Source organism: Sturnira hondurensis, unplaced genomic scaffold (assembly GCF_014824575.4).
Source record: "Sturnira hondurensis isolate 20B ecotype Veracruz unplaced genomic scaffold, ASM1482457v3 Scaffold0000780, whole genome shotgun sequence".
In the NCBI taxonomy this organism is placed as follows: Eukaryota; Metazoa; Chordata; class Mammalia; order Chiroptera; family Phyllostomidae; genus Sturnira; species Sturnira hondurensis.
Genome location: NW_028073411.1, coordinates 22,098,144 through 22,117,070, shown reverse-complemented (window position 1 = coordinate 22,117,070; position 18,927 = coordinate 22,098,144). Strand labels below are relative to the sequence as shown.

Here is an 18,927-nt window from a genome sequence, read left to right as displayed (position 1 = left end):
TCACGCGGGGTTCCATTTTGAGTGGTCTTGCATTCCCGTTGCCCCCAGACCTTTTGGAAGCGTCTGCCCCGTGGGCAGAAGGGTGCTGTGACTGAGGGGGAGACTCGGGCCTGCGCGCAGAGCCCAGGCGGAAAGCAGGAAGGGCAGTGGCCCAAGAGGCTGGACCCTGCGGGGACGAGGGTCCGTGCTGAGTGTGAGCTGGACCACCTAAGAGGGACCCTGGGGTCTCTCCTGTGACCTCGGGGGCAGGACAGGAGCGGGAGGTCCGAGCTGCCTGCTGTGTGAGTGGGGAGAGCCGGAGACTTCCAGCCAAGTTTCCCACTGAAGACACCTCAGAAATACTGGGCAAGATTTTGTTTTTAAGTTAGCCAGCAAAAAAAAGAAATAGAAGGAAAAAGAAACCACATTTCTTAAAAGCATTGAGCCGCTCACGAGAGAACAGAGACTTCAGGCCCAATCCCCAGAGCCTGCCGGGCCCCGGGGACGTCAGCCCCATGGCGTGTTGTCAGCACCTCTGAGGGCGCTCCCTCGTCTGGGAGGCGTGGCCCTGGAAGCCTCACGGAGTGAGTGGGTTGGAACCCTCCACTGGTCGTCCCAGCCTTTTTGGCACCAGGGGCCCATGTGGTGGAGGAGAGTTTTTCCACGGGTGGGGGTTGGGGATGAGGAGGTGGAGCTCAGACGCCCACCTTCTGCCAAGTTCCCAGTTCCCGACAGGCCATGCACAGGGACCAGCCTGCAGCCCTGGGGGCTGGGGACCCCTGCCCCGCCCCTGTGCCCTCTGAGGCCTTGGACAGTGACACAGCCCTCCTGGAGTGTTGGCACCCAGGCTGGTGTCCCCAGGGGGACCCCCAGGGTGGGCGGGGTCTGTGTGCTGGAGCATCTGCCCACGAGGGGCTGAGGGGTGTGAGTCGCCCCCACAGCGCGCCCGCACACATGCACGCTCTCATGGGGCCCGTCTTCCGCCCTGGCCCTGCCCTTCTCTGCCTCTGCCGCCCGTCTGCGGGCCCACCGCTCCATTTTTGAATTTGCCTTTCGTAGCTCCCAGCCGCAGAAGTCCCGTTGGACTGTGTTTCCGGGCTCTGTGGAGAAACACCACGTGGCCCTGCCCCCCCACACGTCCTCTGGCTGCTCTTCTCCGTTTCCCCTGAGTGGCGGTGGCAGCTCTGCGGGGAGCGCCCGAGCTGTGCAGACCCGATGGTTGTGGCTGGTCCCTGCTCTTTGTTGTTTTCTCGCCCCAGGAACTGGGAACGTCTGACCGACTTCCTGCATGGGCCGTTTCACTTAGCATGTGTGCCGTGTGTGTGCATGTATGTACACACGTGCATGTCTGTAGATGCACGTGTGTTTGTGGAGGCGTGCATGTACACATGTGTGCACACACATGTGTGGCTTGCAAAGCCTTCCTCAAGGTCGGTGCCCTCTCTGAGTGGGGGGCTCTGCTTGGCTGCCTGGGCCTGGTTGGGTGGCCGGGGGCGGTGTCTGGCACTGGCTCCCTGAGCAGGCTCCTCGGCCCCCTGGGGACACCCGTTGTCACGGACGACACTAGCCGACCCTGGAGAGGCCAAGGGTGGAGTGGGCCATCACTGTTACGGTTGTGCGCTCTGACCCCTGTGTGACAAAATCGGGACATTTTCTAAGGGGGAGAGGCCCTTCCTCAGCGTGTCCGGGCCTTCTTGCCTGCAGGTGCGTTCCCCCCTCCCTGCGTTTCTGAGTTGGCTCGGTGTGACTTAGGTGACATTTCTCTGAAAGCTGTCTCCACTGCTGCGTGAGGTTGAAATTGACTTCTTCTTTCACGAGAGAATTCAGTTACAGCTGCTAAACTGCATTCAGCTTTGTCGTCACCGAGTGAAACGTTTTCATAGCCGCCGTGGGGGAGCACCAGAGACCAGAGACTGAGCCGCCGGTGCCGCCGTAGCCCTGGGACGTCCTGGAGCACCACGGGCTCCCCGCACCCCGTGTGCCTGCGGCCTGCCCCGCGACGGCTGGCGGGAGCATCGCAGCGAGGGCAATGTCCGCACGGGATGCGTGGACTGGTGGTGGGCGGAGTGCGTGCAGGCCGTCGGGACGTGCAAGGGCCACGAGGCCGGTGCGCCGCAGGGCTGCGCTCTCCTGCTGTCTCCTCACTTCAGGCCGTGGCTTCAGGACCTGCTGCTCAGGGGCCTGCCCGGCCTGAGCGCAGCTCTGTGTCCCTTGGTTCCGGTCACTGTGTCTTGCAGACACCGGGTCGTTGGGCAGCAGGCCCTCCCAGCCAGGCGCTGCCTCTGAGACCCCGTGCCCTCTGTCTCGCTGGGCGTCAAGACCCTTGAGTCAGGCTGGCTCCCCGCGCCTGCGTGGGAAGCCTGAGGGTGCATTTTGTTGCGTGTTTGGGAGGAGGGGTGCGCGTGTCATCTGGTACACACAACACACAAGACCAAAAAAAAGGAGCGAGTCTGGTGTGACGCAAAAATTGTGTGAGGAGCACACACCTGGTTCCCGTCCCGCCCTGTCACTGACCCTGAACGTGGCTGCAGCACCGCCCACAGTGCTCAGGGCAGCTGGTGTCGGTGAGGTGCCCGGCTGTGCCAGGCAGGGCCCCAGTCCTTCTCCTGCGTGTCTTCCCTATGCCGGCTTTTCCCAGTGATGCGGCAAAGTGTGTGTTTACGAGCCGGGCCCCTTCTCTGGCCTCCATTCCCGCCTGCTCGGGGCGCAGTGCTGTTCTGTGGGCCTGGCGAGCCACCCGGCCTGCCTGTGCCCCAGGCTTTCCTCGGGGGTGCAGCCCAGCCACAGTGAGGCCACCACCAGACCCGTCCCCACTACTTTGGTTCCTCTTGGGACTCCTGGCCATCAACTCGTGTCTTCTGGTGCCTCACCCTCCACGTGGTGCTGAGGGGAGGAAGGAGCTCAGAGTATCGGGCATGTCCAGTTGCGAGGAGTGAGCTACGCCCTCACCTCTCGGCCCGCAGCCAGCACAGCGCCACGGGCTGGGGGCCTGCATGTGCTGGGGGGTTGGTGGAGAGGTTGCCTCCACGCTCCAGGGCTCCTGCAGCGGTGGTGGCTTTGGGGGCTTCAGTGTGGTGTGCAGGGGGCTGCCCCCTCTCCCGAGTGGGTGTTGAGGGCTGGCACAGCCTCCGTGTTTGCTGTCCTGTCCTGTCCCTATATGGTCGCCGTCTGTGCACTTCCTCCCCAGGCTTAGCTGTGCCCCAGACTCCACAGCCCCCGCCCTGCTACCCCTGCCTCCCCAGAAGGGGCGCAGCCCACACGGCGGCTTCCTCATCTGTGCGTGTGATGGAAAGACAACACCCAGTCAGCATAGGTGATGCGTGGGGGCCGACTGGGCAAGAGTGAGCTTGTCCAGTGACTCCTGTGGACGTCCAAAACAGTCCAGGCACGCAGTGGCCCCGCCCCGTGCGAGTCCTTCCTCGCCACGGCCGTGACCTCTGGGCTTCCCTGGCTGCTCCCACTGACTGCCCAGCGTGCGGGGTGTTGGGACAGCATACTCTCTGGGGCAGGGCTCGATGTGCAGGTGTCTCCAGCATCCCTCCCGCTGCTGGGCGGTCTGCCCAGGGCTCTGGATGTCCCGCTCTGCCAGGGGCTCGGGCTCTAAGGCCCAGGATGGAGGCTCTGTGGCTTGGGACCCGCCGAGCACACCCTGCAGCCGTCACAGTCCCAGACCCATGTGGCGTGAGACCACCCCCAGCCTGCCCCTCTGCCCCGGCAGGCCTTTGGGAGAGGAGTCCAGTCCCCTGGGCCTCCCATGGTCATCTCAGGACCTCAGGGTCAGGCTTGTGACCGCTTGCCATCAGCAAAGGCAGTGCTGCCACAAGAGTGTGGCTTTGACCTTGTCACCTGGGACCCTCCTGGACCCTCCCCTGCTCCCCTGCTCTGTCTCTTTTGGGCCTCACCACCGCCCCAACTCCTGCAGGCCTGGAGAGCCAGGTCACTCTCAAGATCCCACCCCGGCGTGCCTGGCTGGGTTTCTCCCGCCAAGGACGTTCTGTCCCGTGCGAGGAGACTGAACGCTGACAGGCGCCGGGAGCTCTGTTCCAGCCCTGCGCTCCGTGCCGCCACGGGGCCGAGCGAGCCTCTGCTCAGAGCCGTGGCCTCTGAGACGGACACCCCCCCCCCGCCCACTTAGGGCCTCTACAGGAGCTTCAGGCCCCCCACAGTGTGCTGGGCTGGGACCCGTACCAGGGTCTGCCTCCCTCTGCAGGGCCACCGGAGGGGCGGAGGCTCTGTCCCTTTGCAATGTCGTTCCTGGAACCTCCCAGCCGCACTGCAGGGTCCATTTTAGCTGCCCTGGTGACGCCTGCGGGTCATGATTGAGGGGCTTTTCTCCTTCACAGTGACATCTTTGTGACCCTCTGTCCCAAGATTGATGTTCAGAGTTTATTGCCAAGCTGAGACTACTTAATTAAAGTGGAGACTTCCAAATAACGCAGTTCTCCTTGACCTTAAGAAAGAAAAGTGGCCATCAAACCTGGCTTTGAAACGATTCCCCAGAGCCATTCTGTCCGTGGTCACCGGTTGCTGGAGGGACTGTGAGCCCTTCTCTGTTCCTCTCCATAAATAGCCGGTGTCTGTCTTCTGCTGTCAGGCCATGTCCGAGCCGGCAGCTGGCGGAGGCGGTCACCGCGACGGGGTGGTTCCCTTTCCAGACCATGAGCTGCAGCTCCTCCCTGAGAGGCGGCGGGGCACTGCCTGCCTTCACGAGGGCCAGCTGTGAGCGGGTCCTCTGCGGGCGGGGCGCGGTGGCCTCCCAGCCTCCTCTGAGCTGCAGTCGTACCGCTGCCCCCGCCCGGCACAGTCGGGCTGAGCGGGCTCTGGCAGCTCGGTCCTCTTGCGCCATGCTGGAGCCCCATGTGCGGACGTGTGTCTGTCTCCCTGCTCAGGAGCCTGGACAGGGTGGTGCGGGCATGGGGCCTCTCATCCACCACTTACCGTCGCTCAGGCCCTGCGGCCCGCCCTGGCCTTCTCAAGTGTGGGACTCTCCACACTTCAGATGACCCCTGGGTCCACAGGATGTCACTGCATGACGGAGGTGGGAGAGTTTGTGCCGCAGACGTCAGCAGGCACCAGAAATTGGGGCTCTTTCCCCCGGAGCCCACAGGCAGACACCGGCCTGCACCGGCCTGGCCCCGGCCCCACTGCGGACTTGGCTCTGGGGCATGGGATGTGCGGCTCGGTCTTGTTCCCTTTGTCATGTGTCAGCATCTCTGCTCAAAGGCGTTGAGTGGAACCCCTTCTTTCCCTCCAAACAAGTTTACTCCCCTCCCAGGTTGGGGCCTTGGGTGCAGCTGCAGGGGCCCGGCGGCCACAGCTGGGCGCTGGGAAGGGCCTTCTCCTTGGACCACTGGGCTCAGCCATCCTGTCCCTCCTGACTCACGGAACAGCCTCCTGCCTCCTCTCCCCTGCTCTCATGTCCCTTTGTCCCTTTGCCTCGCTGACCCACCCTCTGTCAGAGGTACGCTGGGCCTCTGGGCTCGGGGCGCCGGCCGAGCTTCCCCTCGTGTCCTCCACAGTCCTGAGACTGAAATCGCTGAAACGACTCCACCTGCCTGTTGACCCCCAGGACGCCTCCAGGGGGAGCAGGGGTCCTTGGAGGACCGGCAGTGGTCTTCGTGGCAAGGTGGCCGGGTATGCGAGTGAGGATCAGGGTCCCCATGGGGACGCGTGCCCGGTGCCGGGCCGTGGCTGAGGCTGTCAGCCCGCCCTGCCCCTCACCCTTCCAGGCTGTGGTGGGGGTGGGCTCCGTCGGGGCCCCTGTCAGGACAGGTGTCCTCCGTGGCCAGTGCTGGCCCTGAGCCTGGCCGCTTTTGCTCAGTTTGTCTTTACTCCTGCCCCCTTTGCCACTTTGCTCGTGAGCTGTGGAGGCCCAGGAGTCCGCAGGGGGCCTGACACAGGCCTGGCCACAGCCTGCAGCAGCCACTTGAGGGCTGTCCCGCTGGGGACTGGTTTCTGAGCTGAGGGAGGCTCGAAGCCCCCCCTCTGTGGGCCTGGCTGCCGGAGAAGGGCCAGTGGGGGCTGGGCCCTGGGCTGTGGCCAGCACTGTGCCAGGGGCTCCCCTGAGAGTGCTGGACGCTCCCTGTTCCCCAGGGGAGAGCCTGTAGAACATCCCAGAGCTGTCCGAGGTCTGTCCGTTGCCTTCCCGCCCCCCAGCTCCGCGCCTTCCCCCCCGCACCCCCCCCCCGCCCTCATGGTACAGCGCCAGGCCGGCACGGAGTCTGGTCAAGCTGTTAACATAAAGCAAGTCCCCGGATGGAAGGAGGCCTTCTTGGCTGTAAGCGGCCACGTTCGCTCTCAGGCTGGCTTTTGTTCTTTGTATCTTTTGACTGATTAGAGAGTCGAAACGTCCCCCTGAATTAGAGCCTATTCAAGGCACCAGAGATGTTGCCGCACCCATGTCTGCCCTCAGCCTGCAGAGGGGCTTTGAAAAGTGTGCTTCGTCAGGCGCCCGAGTGCGAGCAGTTAGCTCCCCGCCGGGCGGGTGGGCGGGCGAGCGACTCCGGACAGTGCCTGGTCCTGCAGACACAGCCTCGGGTTCGTGCCAAGTCAGCGGGTTCCGTGGGCTTTTGTTCTTTTTAGCCTGAATCCTGGGGTGTAGTGTGTTTGCATAGTTTACTTTTACCTTTAATCAAGAAGACGAGACATTTCAGCAGAATTTCCAATCTGCAGACGTGCTGCGAGGGTTGGCCAGCAAATGCGGTGGCCTCTCCTGCATGCCCACCTGACTGGCACCTTCCTGGGCACCTCAGGCTCTGGCCTGCCACGGACGGGTTTGTGGATAGAACCTCTGAGCCTGAGAGGTGACAGTCCTCACACCTGCCTGCGCGTTCATTGTAGGCGCCCCTTACTGCCAGTGAAATGGAGGTTGCGGGTTCAGAATCACCGCTGACCCGGTCTCCTGTGCTCGGGGGAGCGTCCGCTTGCCTTGCCGTGGCCTGCGGAGCAGGAAACGGGCGTCGGCAGCTCCGGCGTCTGCGAGGAAGGGAACCCTGCAGCCAAGTTGTCCACTCTCCAATGTGCTCCGAAGTGGAGGTGGCTTGCCAGAAATCCGTTATGCTCTCCGGGAGGCACACCTCACCCCGTGGCACGACTCTTCCGGGGATGTCTGGTGTTCTGGGGGAACGACCGCCTTCTCGAGAGCAAGGCCCGCTGTCCAGTGTGCGTGGATGGTGCTCGGAGGGCCCTGCATGTGGGTGAGGGTGGGCTGCCCACGAGCACGGACCTTGAGGTGCCTCCCTGCAGTCACGTGGGGCCCCAGGGCCATGGCGCACACCCCCGCCTGGTGAGCACTCGTCTGCCTCTTTGGTCCCCTTCAGGGGTCTGCGTCAGCCAGAGAGGTCAGGCTCTCAGGACACCCAGAGTTGGTGATTCTGACGAGGTGGACAAGGTGGGGCCCCAGGTCTCTGGAGGAGACCCGATGCTCTGGAGGGCTGGACGCAGCCCCGGCTCCCGTGCAGCTCCGCCCTCCCGGCGCTGAGGGGTGCGGGCCGAGTTCTGCAGGGAGTTGCCTCTGCTTCGGGGCCAGGTCACGCCAGGGTTCTGGGCCCGCCTGTGGCCTGGGCGTCCCCAGACGGCCGGCCTTGCTACGTGCAGGGCGAGGGCTGTGCCCAGTGTGCTGGTCCTGAGACACAGGCCAGGGTCACGCATCCGCCTGGCACTGGCTCTGCCCTGTGCCTCTCCAGCCTGGGCGGCCCTCCCTGACGGCCCCGTGTTTGTGTTGTGCAGAGCAGGTGCACCGGCACCTGGAGCAGCACGAGGTGCGGTACCTGCAGTTCGCCTTCCGCTGGATGAACAACCTGCTGACGAGAGAGCTGCCCCTGCGCTGCACCGTGCGCCTGTGGGACACCTACCAGGTGAGCTGCGCTGCCCCCCACTGGGCTCCTGGGGGCACCGCGGGCTCGGAAAGCCCGTCTCTGACGCCCCGGTCGTCTGTGTGGAGGTGAAGAGGGAAGGGACTCGCTGGTGCCACACTTGGAGCCAGAGGTCACTCGGCTGCGCTGCAGGGGTAGCTGGTGGCCCTTCAGTCCTCCTGCACAGATGACAGTCCAGGGGAAGGGAGGGCAGGGCCAGTGGGCAGGGGCTGGGGCTGTCACAGGTGAGGACAGCTGCCGGAAGAAGCCTGTCCTGAAGAAGCCTCTCCCCGCCAGCCCCAGCCGACCCAGAGGGGACGTGGAGCAGGGGAGGCTGGGCCTGTCCCGGGTGGGTCTGAAGGCGGCCAGAGGAGGCCCCTCAGGCAAGTCTGCCGCCCTCATCGCCTGGGTGCTGCTGCCTGGCTTCCCTGCAGGACTGGGTGGGCGGAGCCGGCCCAGTGGGCGGAGGGAGCACATTCCACAGGGGCAGGAGGCTGAGCCGTAGTGGAGGGCAGTGGGAGGTCGGCGGGCCCAAGGCCGCGCAGCTTTTTGGGGTCTGTGGTGGTCCCAGTTTGCGAGGCTTGTTTTCCTGATCCCGTTGGCGCGCTGTTGGCATCTCGGTGGGCCCCACCGGGCCTGGAGACTGCTTTGGGTGGAACGGGCGTGGGGTGAGGAGCGTCCTGTCTCTGTCCCGGCCCTCGGCCCCTCTCTCCGGTGTGTCAGAGTGGGCGTTCCTCCCCCGTCAATCACAGCAGCAGGGACAGGGATGACCCACGTTTCCATCAGTGACGGGTGGAGGTGGGGTGCACAGGGACACACGGGGACACACACAGAGCAGTGTTGTTCAGATCAAAGGGTAGGAGACCCTCGAGTGGAGCCCAGAGGCCTTACGGGAGGGGCCCAGCAAGGAAGGAAAGCCCGGCTGTGGGAGAGCATGGGAGTCAGGGAGAGATTCCAGAGCAGCTGTGCAGTGGAAGGTTCTGGAAGATGGAATGCCCAGTAGGGTAGTCTCTAGGCATTCAGTACTTCAGAAATGAGACCAAGGAACTGATTTTTTTAGACAAGACTTTATTTGTTTTTAGAGCGTGAAAGTGTGGGAGAGAGGAAGCGTGAGTATGTGGTTGCCTCTCCTGCACCTTCTACTGGGGACCTGGCCCACAACCCAGGCGTGTGCCCTGACTGGGAATCGAACCCATGGCCCTTTGGTTTGCAGGCCGACGTTCAATCCAGTGAGCCACACCAACCAGGGCTAACTTTTAAGTTAACTTAATTTTGACTCACCGAAACTTCAATTGAATAGCACGTGGGCCATGGTGAGAGGGGGACCTACCCTCTGGGAAGGCCCGTGGGGGCCACCAATGTGAGTGAGGGGCGCTAGGGAGCCACCACCCTGGTGGCTGTTTTTTAAGGAAGAGTTTCCTTTTGCCAGGCAAGTATCGGAGGGTTGCTTTTCTTGGCCCAAAGCTTTTATTAAATCCCGTCCTATGGGATTTAATAGGCAGGCGGTGGCAGGCAGCAGCAGGCAGCGACCAAGGTGCCGGGGGCAGAAGCCTGTTTCCCCCTGAGGTCCAGGCCTCAGTGCAGGAGGTGGCAGAGCAGGAACCCCCCTGGACCCCTCCGCCCTGGGCCCTCACGCCTGCAGGCCGGGCTTGCCCTCCAGAGTCTGAAGTGAGAAAGGCTGCAGGCCTCTCACGAGGCTGAGCGGAGGGCCCTGGCTCTGTTGCTTAGTGCCGGGCCGTCCGAGTGGCCGGCACAGGGCGGGTCCCTGCAGGGTGGCTGGGAGCTGCCTTCCACAGGGCCGCTGTCATGGCTGTCGGCTAACAGAGCAAGCACCCCGACCCAAAGGAGGATTTGAATATGCATGAAGTCTACCTTGTTTGAGAAGCATTGCAAGTTTTTATTTCTTGAGTATTCAAAAATGGCAGTGCATATGCAAATGTGATTTAATCAGTCCATTCTAACCTTTCGGCAGTCAGCTGCTGAGGGCTTTGTGGTACAGGCTTCCAGTTTGGGGGCCCCGGGGACACAGCCCCCCCTACCCCACTGGCCTCAGAGCGAGGCTTTGGGCCTGGCAGAGACGGGCTCCGACGTTCCTGCTTGTCCCTCAGCACCTTTCCCTGTGCCTGCCCTGCTGCTCCTTTGTGAGTCGGTTGGAGGTGTCGGGTAGGACACGCTGGCCCTGGGCCCTACTGTGTCTCTGGCCTTGGGCGAGGCCGGGAACCTTTCCGGGCCTGAGGCCCTCCGGGCTGGGGTGGTGCCCAGTGCACGGTGTGCGCAGGTGCGTGGGGCCTGTGCTCTTCAGAGGACGGCGGGGCTGCAGGCACCGTGCAGCCCCGCCCCCTGGGCATGCAGCCTGGGTCTGAGTCTGAGGTCTGGTCCTCAGACTCCCCATGGAGACACGCACACTCGTCATGGTGCCTGCGTTGCGGGCAGGAGAGGGTCCCGGTAGGGTTTCTCGTACCGAGTCCAAATTCTGTCCCCTGGTACGTGCAGTTCGGGGAGCCTCTTCCCCGCACGGCATCTCCAGCACGGCCCAGGGGCGCGTCTGCTCAGGAGACAGAACCACAGGAGGCTCCTGGAAGGTGTGGGGACGTGTGGCACAGCCCAGCCCGCCCCCGGGGCCCCAGGCAGAGGTCGCTCCTTGTGTGGTGTGCTGCCTCGGGCTCTGATCACACACGGGCACTGAGAGCCGCCACGGTGTCTGCCCTCACAGTCCTGGATGCCACAGTATAGGATGAGGGGTCTGGCATCAGCAGGGCCAGAGAGACACCTGTCCCTGCCCCTCTCCCAGCTCCCGGCCGTGCTCCGTGTCCTTGGCGTGGAGACGCGCCACTCAGCCTCCGCCTCTTGTCAGGTGGCACTCCGCCCTCGAGTGGCTTCGTCCATGTTCCCTCCTCTTAGGGGACACCAGTCGCTGGAGTGGGAGTCTCCCTGTGCACTGCGACCCTGCCTTCACTACATTGGCAGAGATCCTGCTTTGGGCGAGACTGGGGGCCCCAGACACCCGGGGTTAGGCTGGGGGCGCACTCACGTGCGCTGGGCCCGCTCTCCTGGCTGCCGTGCAGGACAGGCTGGTGCAGCTCTGTGCACGTACCTCAGCCCGTGGGGCCCTGTGTGCTTCAGGAGACAGGGGGTCAAGACAAGCCGTCGGGAAGGACTGAGGGTTCGGCCTGACCCCGTCACCGGATGGCGTTGTGCTTGGGTGTGGCGCTGGCAGCACAGTTATTACCTCCAGGAAAACAGCTTCCTTCTCCCGGCCACGGGTGTGCTGTCTTTAAGAAACCGCCAGGGCTCCTGGGCTGGGCCGGGGGCGGGGCCCTTCACACCGTCCCTGTCCTCGCAAGCTCGGAGGGTCTGTGCAAAACCCGGTCTTTTATCAGACTCCGGATCTGGGGCATTGAGGTGTCAGGACTAAGTTCCTTTTAATTAAATTTCACAAGGAATAAATGTTAACTCCGAAAGTGTCTTTAATTTCCTCCCTGCAGCTGACAATGTCTTTTGAAAGAGGTGCTGTGCACTTTAATCTTCGTCATTATGAAGAGCCCGTTGTGAAGCGTGTGTCAGTATTTCCTGAAGTGAGTTCGCTCTGCCGTACGTCACGGTCATTTCGGGTCTGGTTCCGACCTCTCACTCGTGTTAATGAGAATTGGAAGTGCTCCAACTTCCTCTCCCGAGTTGTGCTGGCACAGGTGTGGCCCCCCCTAGGGCCACCCTGCTGCCCAGAGCAGGTGCCCCTCCAGTCACCAGGTGTGGCCCTCGGTGGGGCCGGGGCAGGGAATGCCTTCGGTCCAGTCTCTGCCTGGCCGCTGTGGCTCTCCGTGGAGCCGGGCAAAGCCTGCCCTCTGAAGGGTTGCGGGGCCGGGGCGCTGGGAGGGCCTCGCCATTGCCTCTGGTTCAGGGCTGGGAGGGGGGAGGTCTCAGTCTCCACCCATCCCCTCTCTGACTCCAGGCAGCCAGATGGGGAGGGAGGGCCTGTGTGCCTGCCCGCGGCCCCTGCCTGAGCAGGACCAGCCTCATCCTCCCACCGCCTGGGGCCAGGAGGCCACTGCCTCATGTTTGGTCTGGTCCTCACCAGTATCTCCAGGTCCTTTAGCAGGAGGCCCACTGACCCCTCAGCACGTGGGGAGTCCTGCCCAGAGAGCCCCGGTCAGCCCATTTGCCCAGCGTGGGGCAGTGGGTGGATGGACTCTGGGGAAATACTGAGCCCTGTTTTAGACGCACGGAGTTGGAGGGCCTTGGACACTACTCGGTGACCGTGCCCAGTGGACACAGGGTCCTGGGAGAAGCAGGCCCATGGATGCTGTGTGGTGTCAGGCAGAAGAGAGGTGCCTGGAGCAGCCGAGGAGGGCAGAGGCATTAGCGGGTGCTCGTGCCTCAGGCTGCACGTGGGAGGGCCCTGCGGCTGAGGCGGGGTGGAGAGCAGACACCCCCTGAGTGGCTGGTGGGGAGTGTCAGGAGCAACAGCGGGAGGGTGGTCTGGGGTCCTGGCTTTTGTTTCCTCTGCCAGCCACAGTGGGGGGCCTTATGGACAGAAATCGGGGTGCCCTTTGTGGGTGCCAGGCTGCCCGCTCCCACAGGACGCTGCTGGTCTCGCGTCAGGTGGCCCTCCATATGGCCCGCTATCCCGGGGAGGGCCTGGTCCCTCAGTGCCCTCTGTCCCCTCTGCTGGCACCACGGGGGCTGGGGGGGGGGGATTTGTGCCGAGCTGGGCGTCAGGAGGGCCAGCTCACCTGGGGCGCTGCGCGGCAGTGGCCGGGTCACGCCATCGGGAAGGAGCTCTTCCCGGTGGCCTCGCCATGCTGTGGCCTCCACATCGCGGAGTGTCCACCTTTCGTGGTGCTTGTCCCACGTCCTCTCAGACCCTGTCCCAGCTGTGCATCGAGGTGTCGGAGGCCTGGAGTGTCCCTGCAGGCCGGGGGCCGGCGGCTCGGGCTGCTCCCTGCGGCTTCGGCTGCAGTGGAAGGCGGTTGTGACGAGTGTGTGTGGGAGTGGACACGATCGTGTCGCCTTTAATGAGCTGACAGTCCTGCGCCACCGTCTCAGCGGTGCCATTGTCAGGGACGAAGGGGACACACAGTGGAGGCCGGGCTCAGCTGTGTCGGGAACGATGCCGGCAGCCTCTCCCGGCCATTAATTAATTCTCCCTTAATTCTCCCTCCCAGTTTCCCGCGAGTGAACTGGAGAAACAATTAACATGATACATGAGGCGAGGAGTTTAGAAATTCAAAAGGTGAAGGCGAGAATTAGTTTAATACATAATTAGACATATTATTTGTGACTGGACGTTTTTTTAAACGTGGCTCACTGAGGCAGCAGGGCCCTATTTTTAGCCCCGGAGAGCCAATAAATACCACTTTGGGCTGTTTTTCAACTCAGAAAGGCTCATAAATTTTCTTAATGATATTAAGTGGCTAATTACATTGTACATTGTTAGAAATAACTCCTATTGCAAAGTCTGATACAACAAAAGTTGCAAGAGGAAGTCTCGGGAGGAGTCCATTTGACTGAACCGCCCAGTGAGGCTCTGGGTGGGAGACATCCTGGCCTCCTCTCTGCGGCCCCGGGCCCCTCCCTGTCGGTGCTCGTCCGGGTGGGGGCCCTGGAGCCTCCCTGTCCGCCTGCCCTGCTCGGGGTTGGCTGGACCCACCTCTTCTTTGCTGTTCCAGTCCAGTTAGAAAGGGAGACCCTGAGCTCAAGGTCAGGGGCGTCCACCCTCTTATCACTCCGCGATTGGGCCTGTGAGCCAGGAAGTGCCCTGCCTGCCCCATGGTGGCCCCGGCTTGTGGTTCCTGGAAAGAGGAGGACGCCAGTGCGCCCCAGTGGGTACGCACTGTCCCCTCATGGGGCCTCTGAGCCCAGGGCCTCAGGGTGACGCAGACATTGTCTCTCTGTCCTGCAGGGAGGAGCCGTGGGTCCCTCTGGGCGGGGCGGGGGCCTGTGAGGGGGGAGGGTGGGCCAGGCTGGGCCTCCCACCCCTGAGGGAGCCCCACATGTAGCTGGGCTCCTGCTGGGAGCTGCCCCATGGGCCTGGGGCTTGAGGGCGTGGTGTCTAAGCCCTTGCAGTTACAGTGGATGCGCACATCGAGGGTCCAGAGGCCCGGTGTGCATGCAGGCAGGTGTGGGTGTGAGCCCCCCCGCCCTGCCTGGGGCAGAGGCGTGTTGGGGAGCCACCGAACTTCTGGGAACAAGCAGGGGAAGAGGCTACTGCTCTGTGGCGGGGGGGGGGTGGCAGCAGAAACCTGGGCCACGCTGGGCTGCTCTGCCCCCTGGTGGGGGCTGCTGTGCGATTCTGTAAGGAAGCCAGAAACTGTCCCCACGGCGTGGGTGTCTTCCCGCAGGGCAGCACCCGGCCCCTCGTTCGGCTGGAAGGGCCACACCGCCTATAGCAGTGTGGCTTTCCCATGGCGGGGCCTGCGTGACAGGGCGGGGGGCTGCACGGCGCGGGGTGCGGAGGGGCCTGGGGCCCCGATCTGCACTGCCCAGGGTCCTGCAGGTTGCACTTGGGGCCTGCTGGAGTTTGCTCAGGTGGCGATGGTGAAGCCGCGCCCTCCACCCCCGAGGCCCTGCCCCTGGGCGCCGCATCTCCTGTGGCCTGTGGGGAGCCCGCTCCCCGCTGCCGACTGGCCCCACACTCCCATGCTCCAGCGGGAAGGACGGTGGGCTCCCAGCTACCAGAGGCCTTTTGGTTCTGAGGTCAGGTTTGAACGTAAAACTGGAAGTTCTGCATTTAGTAAGGCCTTTCTTTGGGGGCTGGAATACACAGTAGATTTTCTATCGCTCTTAATTTCTTCTTAAATTTTAATTTTGCCATAAAAATGATGGATAAAAAGTCATTCCAGGAAAAACGGGCCTGTTTTCGGGGAGCGAGGAGACACTGGCTCCCGTTGCGGCAGAAGCGCAGACTCAGCGCGGCAGCAGCTGTGACCCGGGAGCTGCAGGCGGCAGGAGCCTCCCTGCAGAGCTCACGGGGCTACAGTGCACCCCCGGCCTTGCCCCCGGCCTTGCCCCCGGCGCTGGTGCCCCCGGTCTGGGTGTGCCCCTGGCCCCTTCGTCATGCAGCGAAGCCACGCCTTTCAGCTGAGGACACCTGACACTGGGGCTGGCGAGGTCCCTGATTACTGCCCAGGCCTCTCCCCACACTGGCGTCCCTCTGGGCGTCTGCCCCAGAGCTGCCCCCAGGTGGTGACGAGCACTTTCGGAGGCTGGGGTTGGGGAGGGCCTCCCACACCCAGGCCAAGGGCCGGCTAGAGGAGGAGCCTGCGGCCCTCGGGGCGGAGCAGCCTGGGGATGTCGCTCTGGGGCAGGTTTGGAGAAACACAGAATTAAAGGAGGCGGATTTTGGTCTGAGATCCCGACTGTCCTGGTTACGCCACAGTGTCGGCGCTGCTGGGTGACACCCTCCCCTTGTCCCTTCAGACCGGTGACCCTGGCCAGGGGATGCGGCCGTGTGCTGGCATAGCAGCAGGGTGGGGTGGCCCTGCTTCGCCCGCTTGGTCTTGCCTGGTGCCTGTGACGTGTGTCACCCCCATATACTTGGATAACTGAGAGGAGGGGGTGGCAGGGAGCTGTGCTGCCCAGGCCCTCAGGTGCGGGGGGTGCTCTGCCCAGTTACCTTCCCACCGTGGGCCACGCTCAACATCCGAGTGGACAAGGATGCTACTGTCGGGGAGCCGCACACTGAGCAATTAACCTGAAGAGGTGTTGGGGCTGTCCCTGTCCCCAGGACCCCTCGCCCAGCATCCTGGGGCATCCATTCTCCTGACCCAGTGGTGGGCGCGACTCCCAGATCGGAGCTGCGTGCAGATGTGGGAGACGGAGAGTCTCAGCCGGCGGCTCCTTGTTCTGTCCCATCAGCCCCCACCCTGGACACGCCCAGCTGCCCTCTGCCCTCACCCAGGGACCACGCCCACGGGGCAGCCAGTCTGAGGGTGGGCGGGGCTGGGAGCCAGCCGGGCACTTCTGTCTGGCTGCAACCGAATGACGCGAGAGAGCCACCAGGGTGACGTCTGGACCCTCCAGGGCTGTGGACACAAGCGGCTGCTGCTCCGGAACCGAGTTGGAGAGGGCAAAGGGCGGGCAGAGAGCGCCGGCACCAGGGGACTAGTGAGAGGGACGCCTGGGCTTGGGGGGCGCGCGTGTCCCTGCAAGAGCCGAAAGGCGGTCAGCTTGTTCCCCACCATTAGAAGCCAGGAAAAGAAGAGGGACTGGTCTCCAAGTCAGTGGAAGGAAGGAGGTGGGAGTGGGACGGTGGGACACGCGATGAGAGAAAGAGGGCGCACTGCGCAGCACCCGGAGGTGGACACGCCCCTGCAGGGTGGGGTGGTCCAGCTTCGTCCAAGGAGCAACAGCCTGAGATGCCCAGGGAGACCCTTCCGGCGAGACACCTGGGAGGCCCGCCGGCCTCATGGGGTGCATCTCAGACGCTGAAGGAGCACCACCCACCACAGACGGGTTCCTTCGGAGCACGGGGGACGCTTCTCAGCCCTTTTTGTTAGCATGGTGGCAAACACTGGAGTGAGTCAGGGATGTTGTGAGAAAAAATGATAGGCTGATGGGCCTGCGAGTTAAGTCACGGGATACGTGAGGACGACAGCCAGCATGGGACTGAGTGGGGTTTGTCCTGGGAGTGAGGGCTGGCCTGGCCCTCGTGACATGATGGAGCCCTGGGGCAGGGTAAGGGCAGACAGCACGCGACTGTGCCAGAACATGTAGCCTCGAAGCAGGAGGAGGCGTCACCCTTCACGAGGGCCCGTGCAGGGCGCTGCAGCTGACGTCCGCTCCCTGGGGAGGGCGCCTCGTGCTCCCCGCTCTGGGCAGCGCCGCATTCGAAGGCCTGGCCAGGCAGGGTTTGGGGCAGCAGGAAGGGCGTATGGCGAGGGCAGAGGGGAGCTGCCCGTGCTCCCGGAAGCCCGCCTCCCGCAACAAGAGTCGAACCGGCAAAGACGCCGGGTCCCCAGTGGATGCGCGAAGATTAGATGCGCAGGGAGCATCGGCGGGGTCTGTGCTCGTCACCAACAGTTAGAAGGTGAAGTTCAGAGACCAGTGGCGGTCACGATGACCTGAAGTTCGTGGCAGTACCTAGGGGTCAGTTTAACTAGAGATTTAAGGTTTTTCTGCCCAAAGCTGCAGAGCATGGCCGAGAGAAACGGAAGGGCTGCGTGGTGAGACTCGGCATGCTCACGGCTGGGAAGACTCACCGTGGAAACGCCCTCCCCGGTCGTCGGGAGCGTCTCGTCTGTAGAAACCCGCACCCTCACTGTGAAACGCACGTGGGGGCGCCGAGGACTGAGGGCAGCAGGGTTTACAAAATTAGAAAATGGTTTGGGGAACAAGCGGTGACGGGGAGGGCACTGGAGGGGGCAGAGAGCTGGCTGGCTTCCTGCAGTGTCCAGAACCCCCAGTCCCCCGGGACAGCTGGGCCGTGTCTCACCTCTGTGCCCCTGGGGTTGGACTGTCACCCCTCAGGGATGCTGGGCCTGTTAATGAATTGTGTAGGTGAGCCGGCCAGGACATGGCCAGGGAGACGCCCTTGGGGACCGAGGAAGGGTCAGGGCCGGCGCAGCGGCCACACCGCCGTGGTGCGTTGTCCTGTCCGCCCGGCCGGGCCGTGATGCCGTGTGCGGGGTTGGCCACCACTCTGGATCTTTCTGGGCAGGGTTGGCGTTGAACTGTGGCCTTTCCTCTGGTTTTGAACCCGCCAGCCCCCACAGCCGAGTGGGCTGGCTCCTTAACGTCAGCCCTTGTCCCCGAGCACTGCCACCTGTGCGGCAGCGTCTCGCCATGGCGCTGATGCGACCCCGAGGGAGCTTGGTTTCAGGCGGCCGGTGGTGGACATGGTCTTGTTCGGTGCGTGTCCTCTGGTCTCTGGTCCCACCCACACGTGCTTGTTCTGCGCCTCTAGGGGCCCTGGCGAGTGCGTCAGCCACAGGGCAAACGTTTATTAGGGACTTCTCAGTGTTCCAGTGTCTTCTGTCCTGCTCTGTGTTTCTCGTTCTACGTGGAGTTAAAGTGGTTCTTCCAGTCAGGAGCTGCTGCGGGCCACCCTCCTCCCCAGAGCAGCGCTCCGGGGCTCTGGCCACTCTCAGGCCGGGTTTGGTGAGCTGCGACCTTTATTGCGCGACCACTTGGGAGTGTCCCCAGATGGGGACAGACACGTCGGTCGGTGTGGTCGGTGTCCGGGGGGCGATCGTGGAGTCTGGTGCGGAGACAGCAGATCAGCGCTCCCCCCCCCCAGGTGTGGGCGGGGCCAGCTCCTCTGTGTGCCAGGTCGGCCGCAGGCGGACGAGGTCTCTGTCCCTTGCTCGTCCCGCCCACAGGTGCTCTGCATCCACGGCTGGGGACAGTGGCGCAGGGCGGCCTGGTGATGAGTATTTCAGAGAATCACAGCAGAGGGCTCGCTTGTGCAGCTGCGGTGGGCGCACTTGAACCCGAGCGCAGGATGGGAGACGGTTCTTGCCATTGGAACGGCCTCAGAAATACGCCCACCCAAGCACATAGACGCGGAAAATCTGACGCCAGAAGGCTGGTTCGTTTTTATTTCTGCGCCAAAAATTGTAAAGAAGCTTAATGATGCAATTAAAGGTGAAACATTGTTCCTTTTATTACGTTTTCTCTATTAGTAAAAGGAGAAGGAAAACTGTCTTTTTGCCTCCTTTCCTACATGTTACGAAGTCTGTTGTGTGTAAGTAATTTGCATTCAGTTTGTCTGCAGTCATTTTGAACTTGAGTTTTCTCGTGTCATAAGCAGAAGTGGCTCTGCTGCAGAGCCTCAGTTGCAGCTTTTAGAAAGCCCCTCCCGTCAGGGGCGGCTGACTTTGCCTCCTGCCGCCAGCCGGTGCTGGCAGGGGGGCAGGGGACCGGGCACAGTGGGCCATGACACCCTGCTGGCCCCTTGCCGGGAAGAAAGCCCCGGCCACAGCCCCACCCGTGAGGACCAGCAAGGCCAAGTGGATGGAGGGCTGGGGCGGGCCTGACGCAGCCTGTGCCTGGGGCCGGGAGGAGGCACTGAGCGGGGCTGTCCAGGGTCGTGGAGGCCAGAACCCCCAGGTGGGGTGCAGCTGAGGCCACAGGTTCCGGATTCCGAGCAGGTGGCCGG

General features: G+C 63.2%; 1 protein-coding gene across 1 annotated transcript in view; it reads left to right on the top strand.

Moving 5' to 3' along the window:
* The window catches only part of TBC1D22A (TBC1 domain family member 22A), a 115,175-nt gene that overhangs the window by 79,424 nt on the left and 16,824 nt on the right, over positions 1-18,927 (top strand). Inside the window, exon 11 of the mRNA XM_037049308.1 lies at positions 7,708-7,835. Coding sequence (XP_036905203.1) covers positions 7,708-7,835 — 128 coding nt within the window. The remainder of the gene's footprint in view (positions 1-7,707; positions 7,836-18,927) is intronic.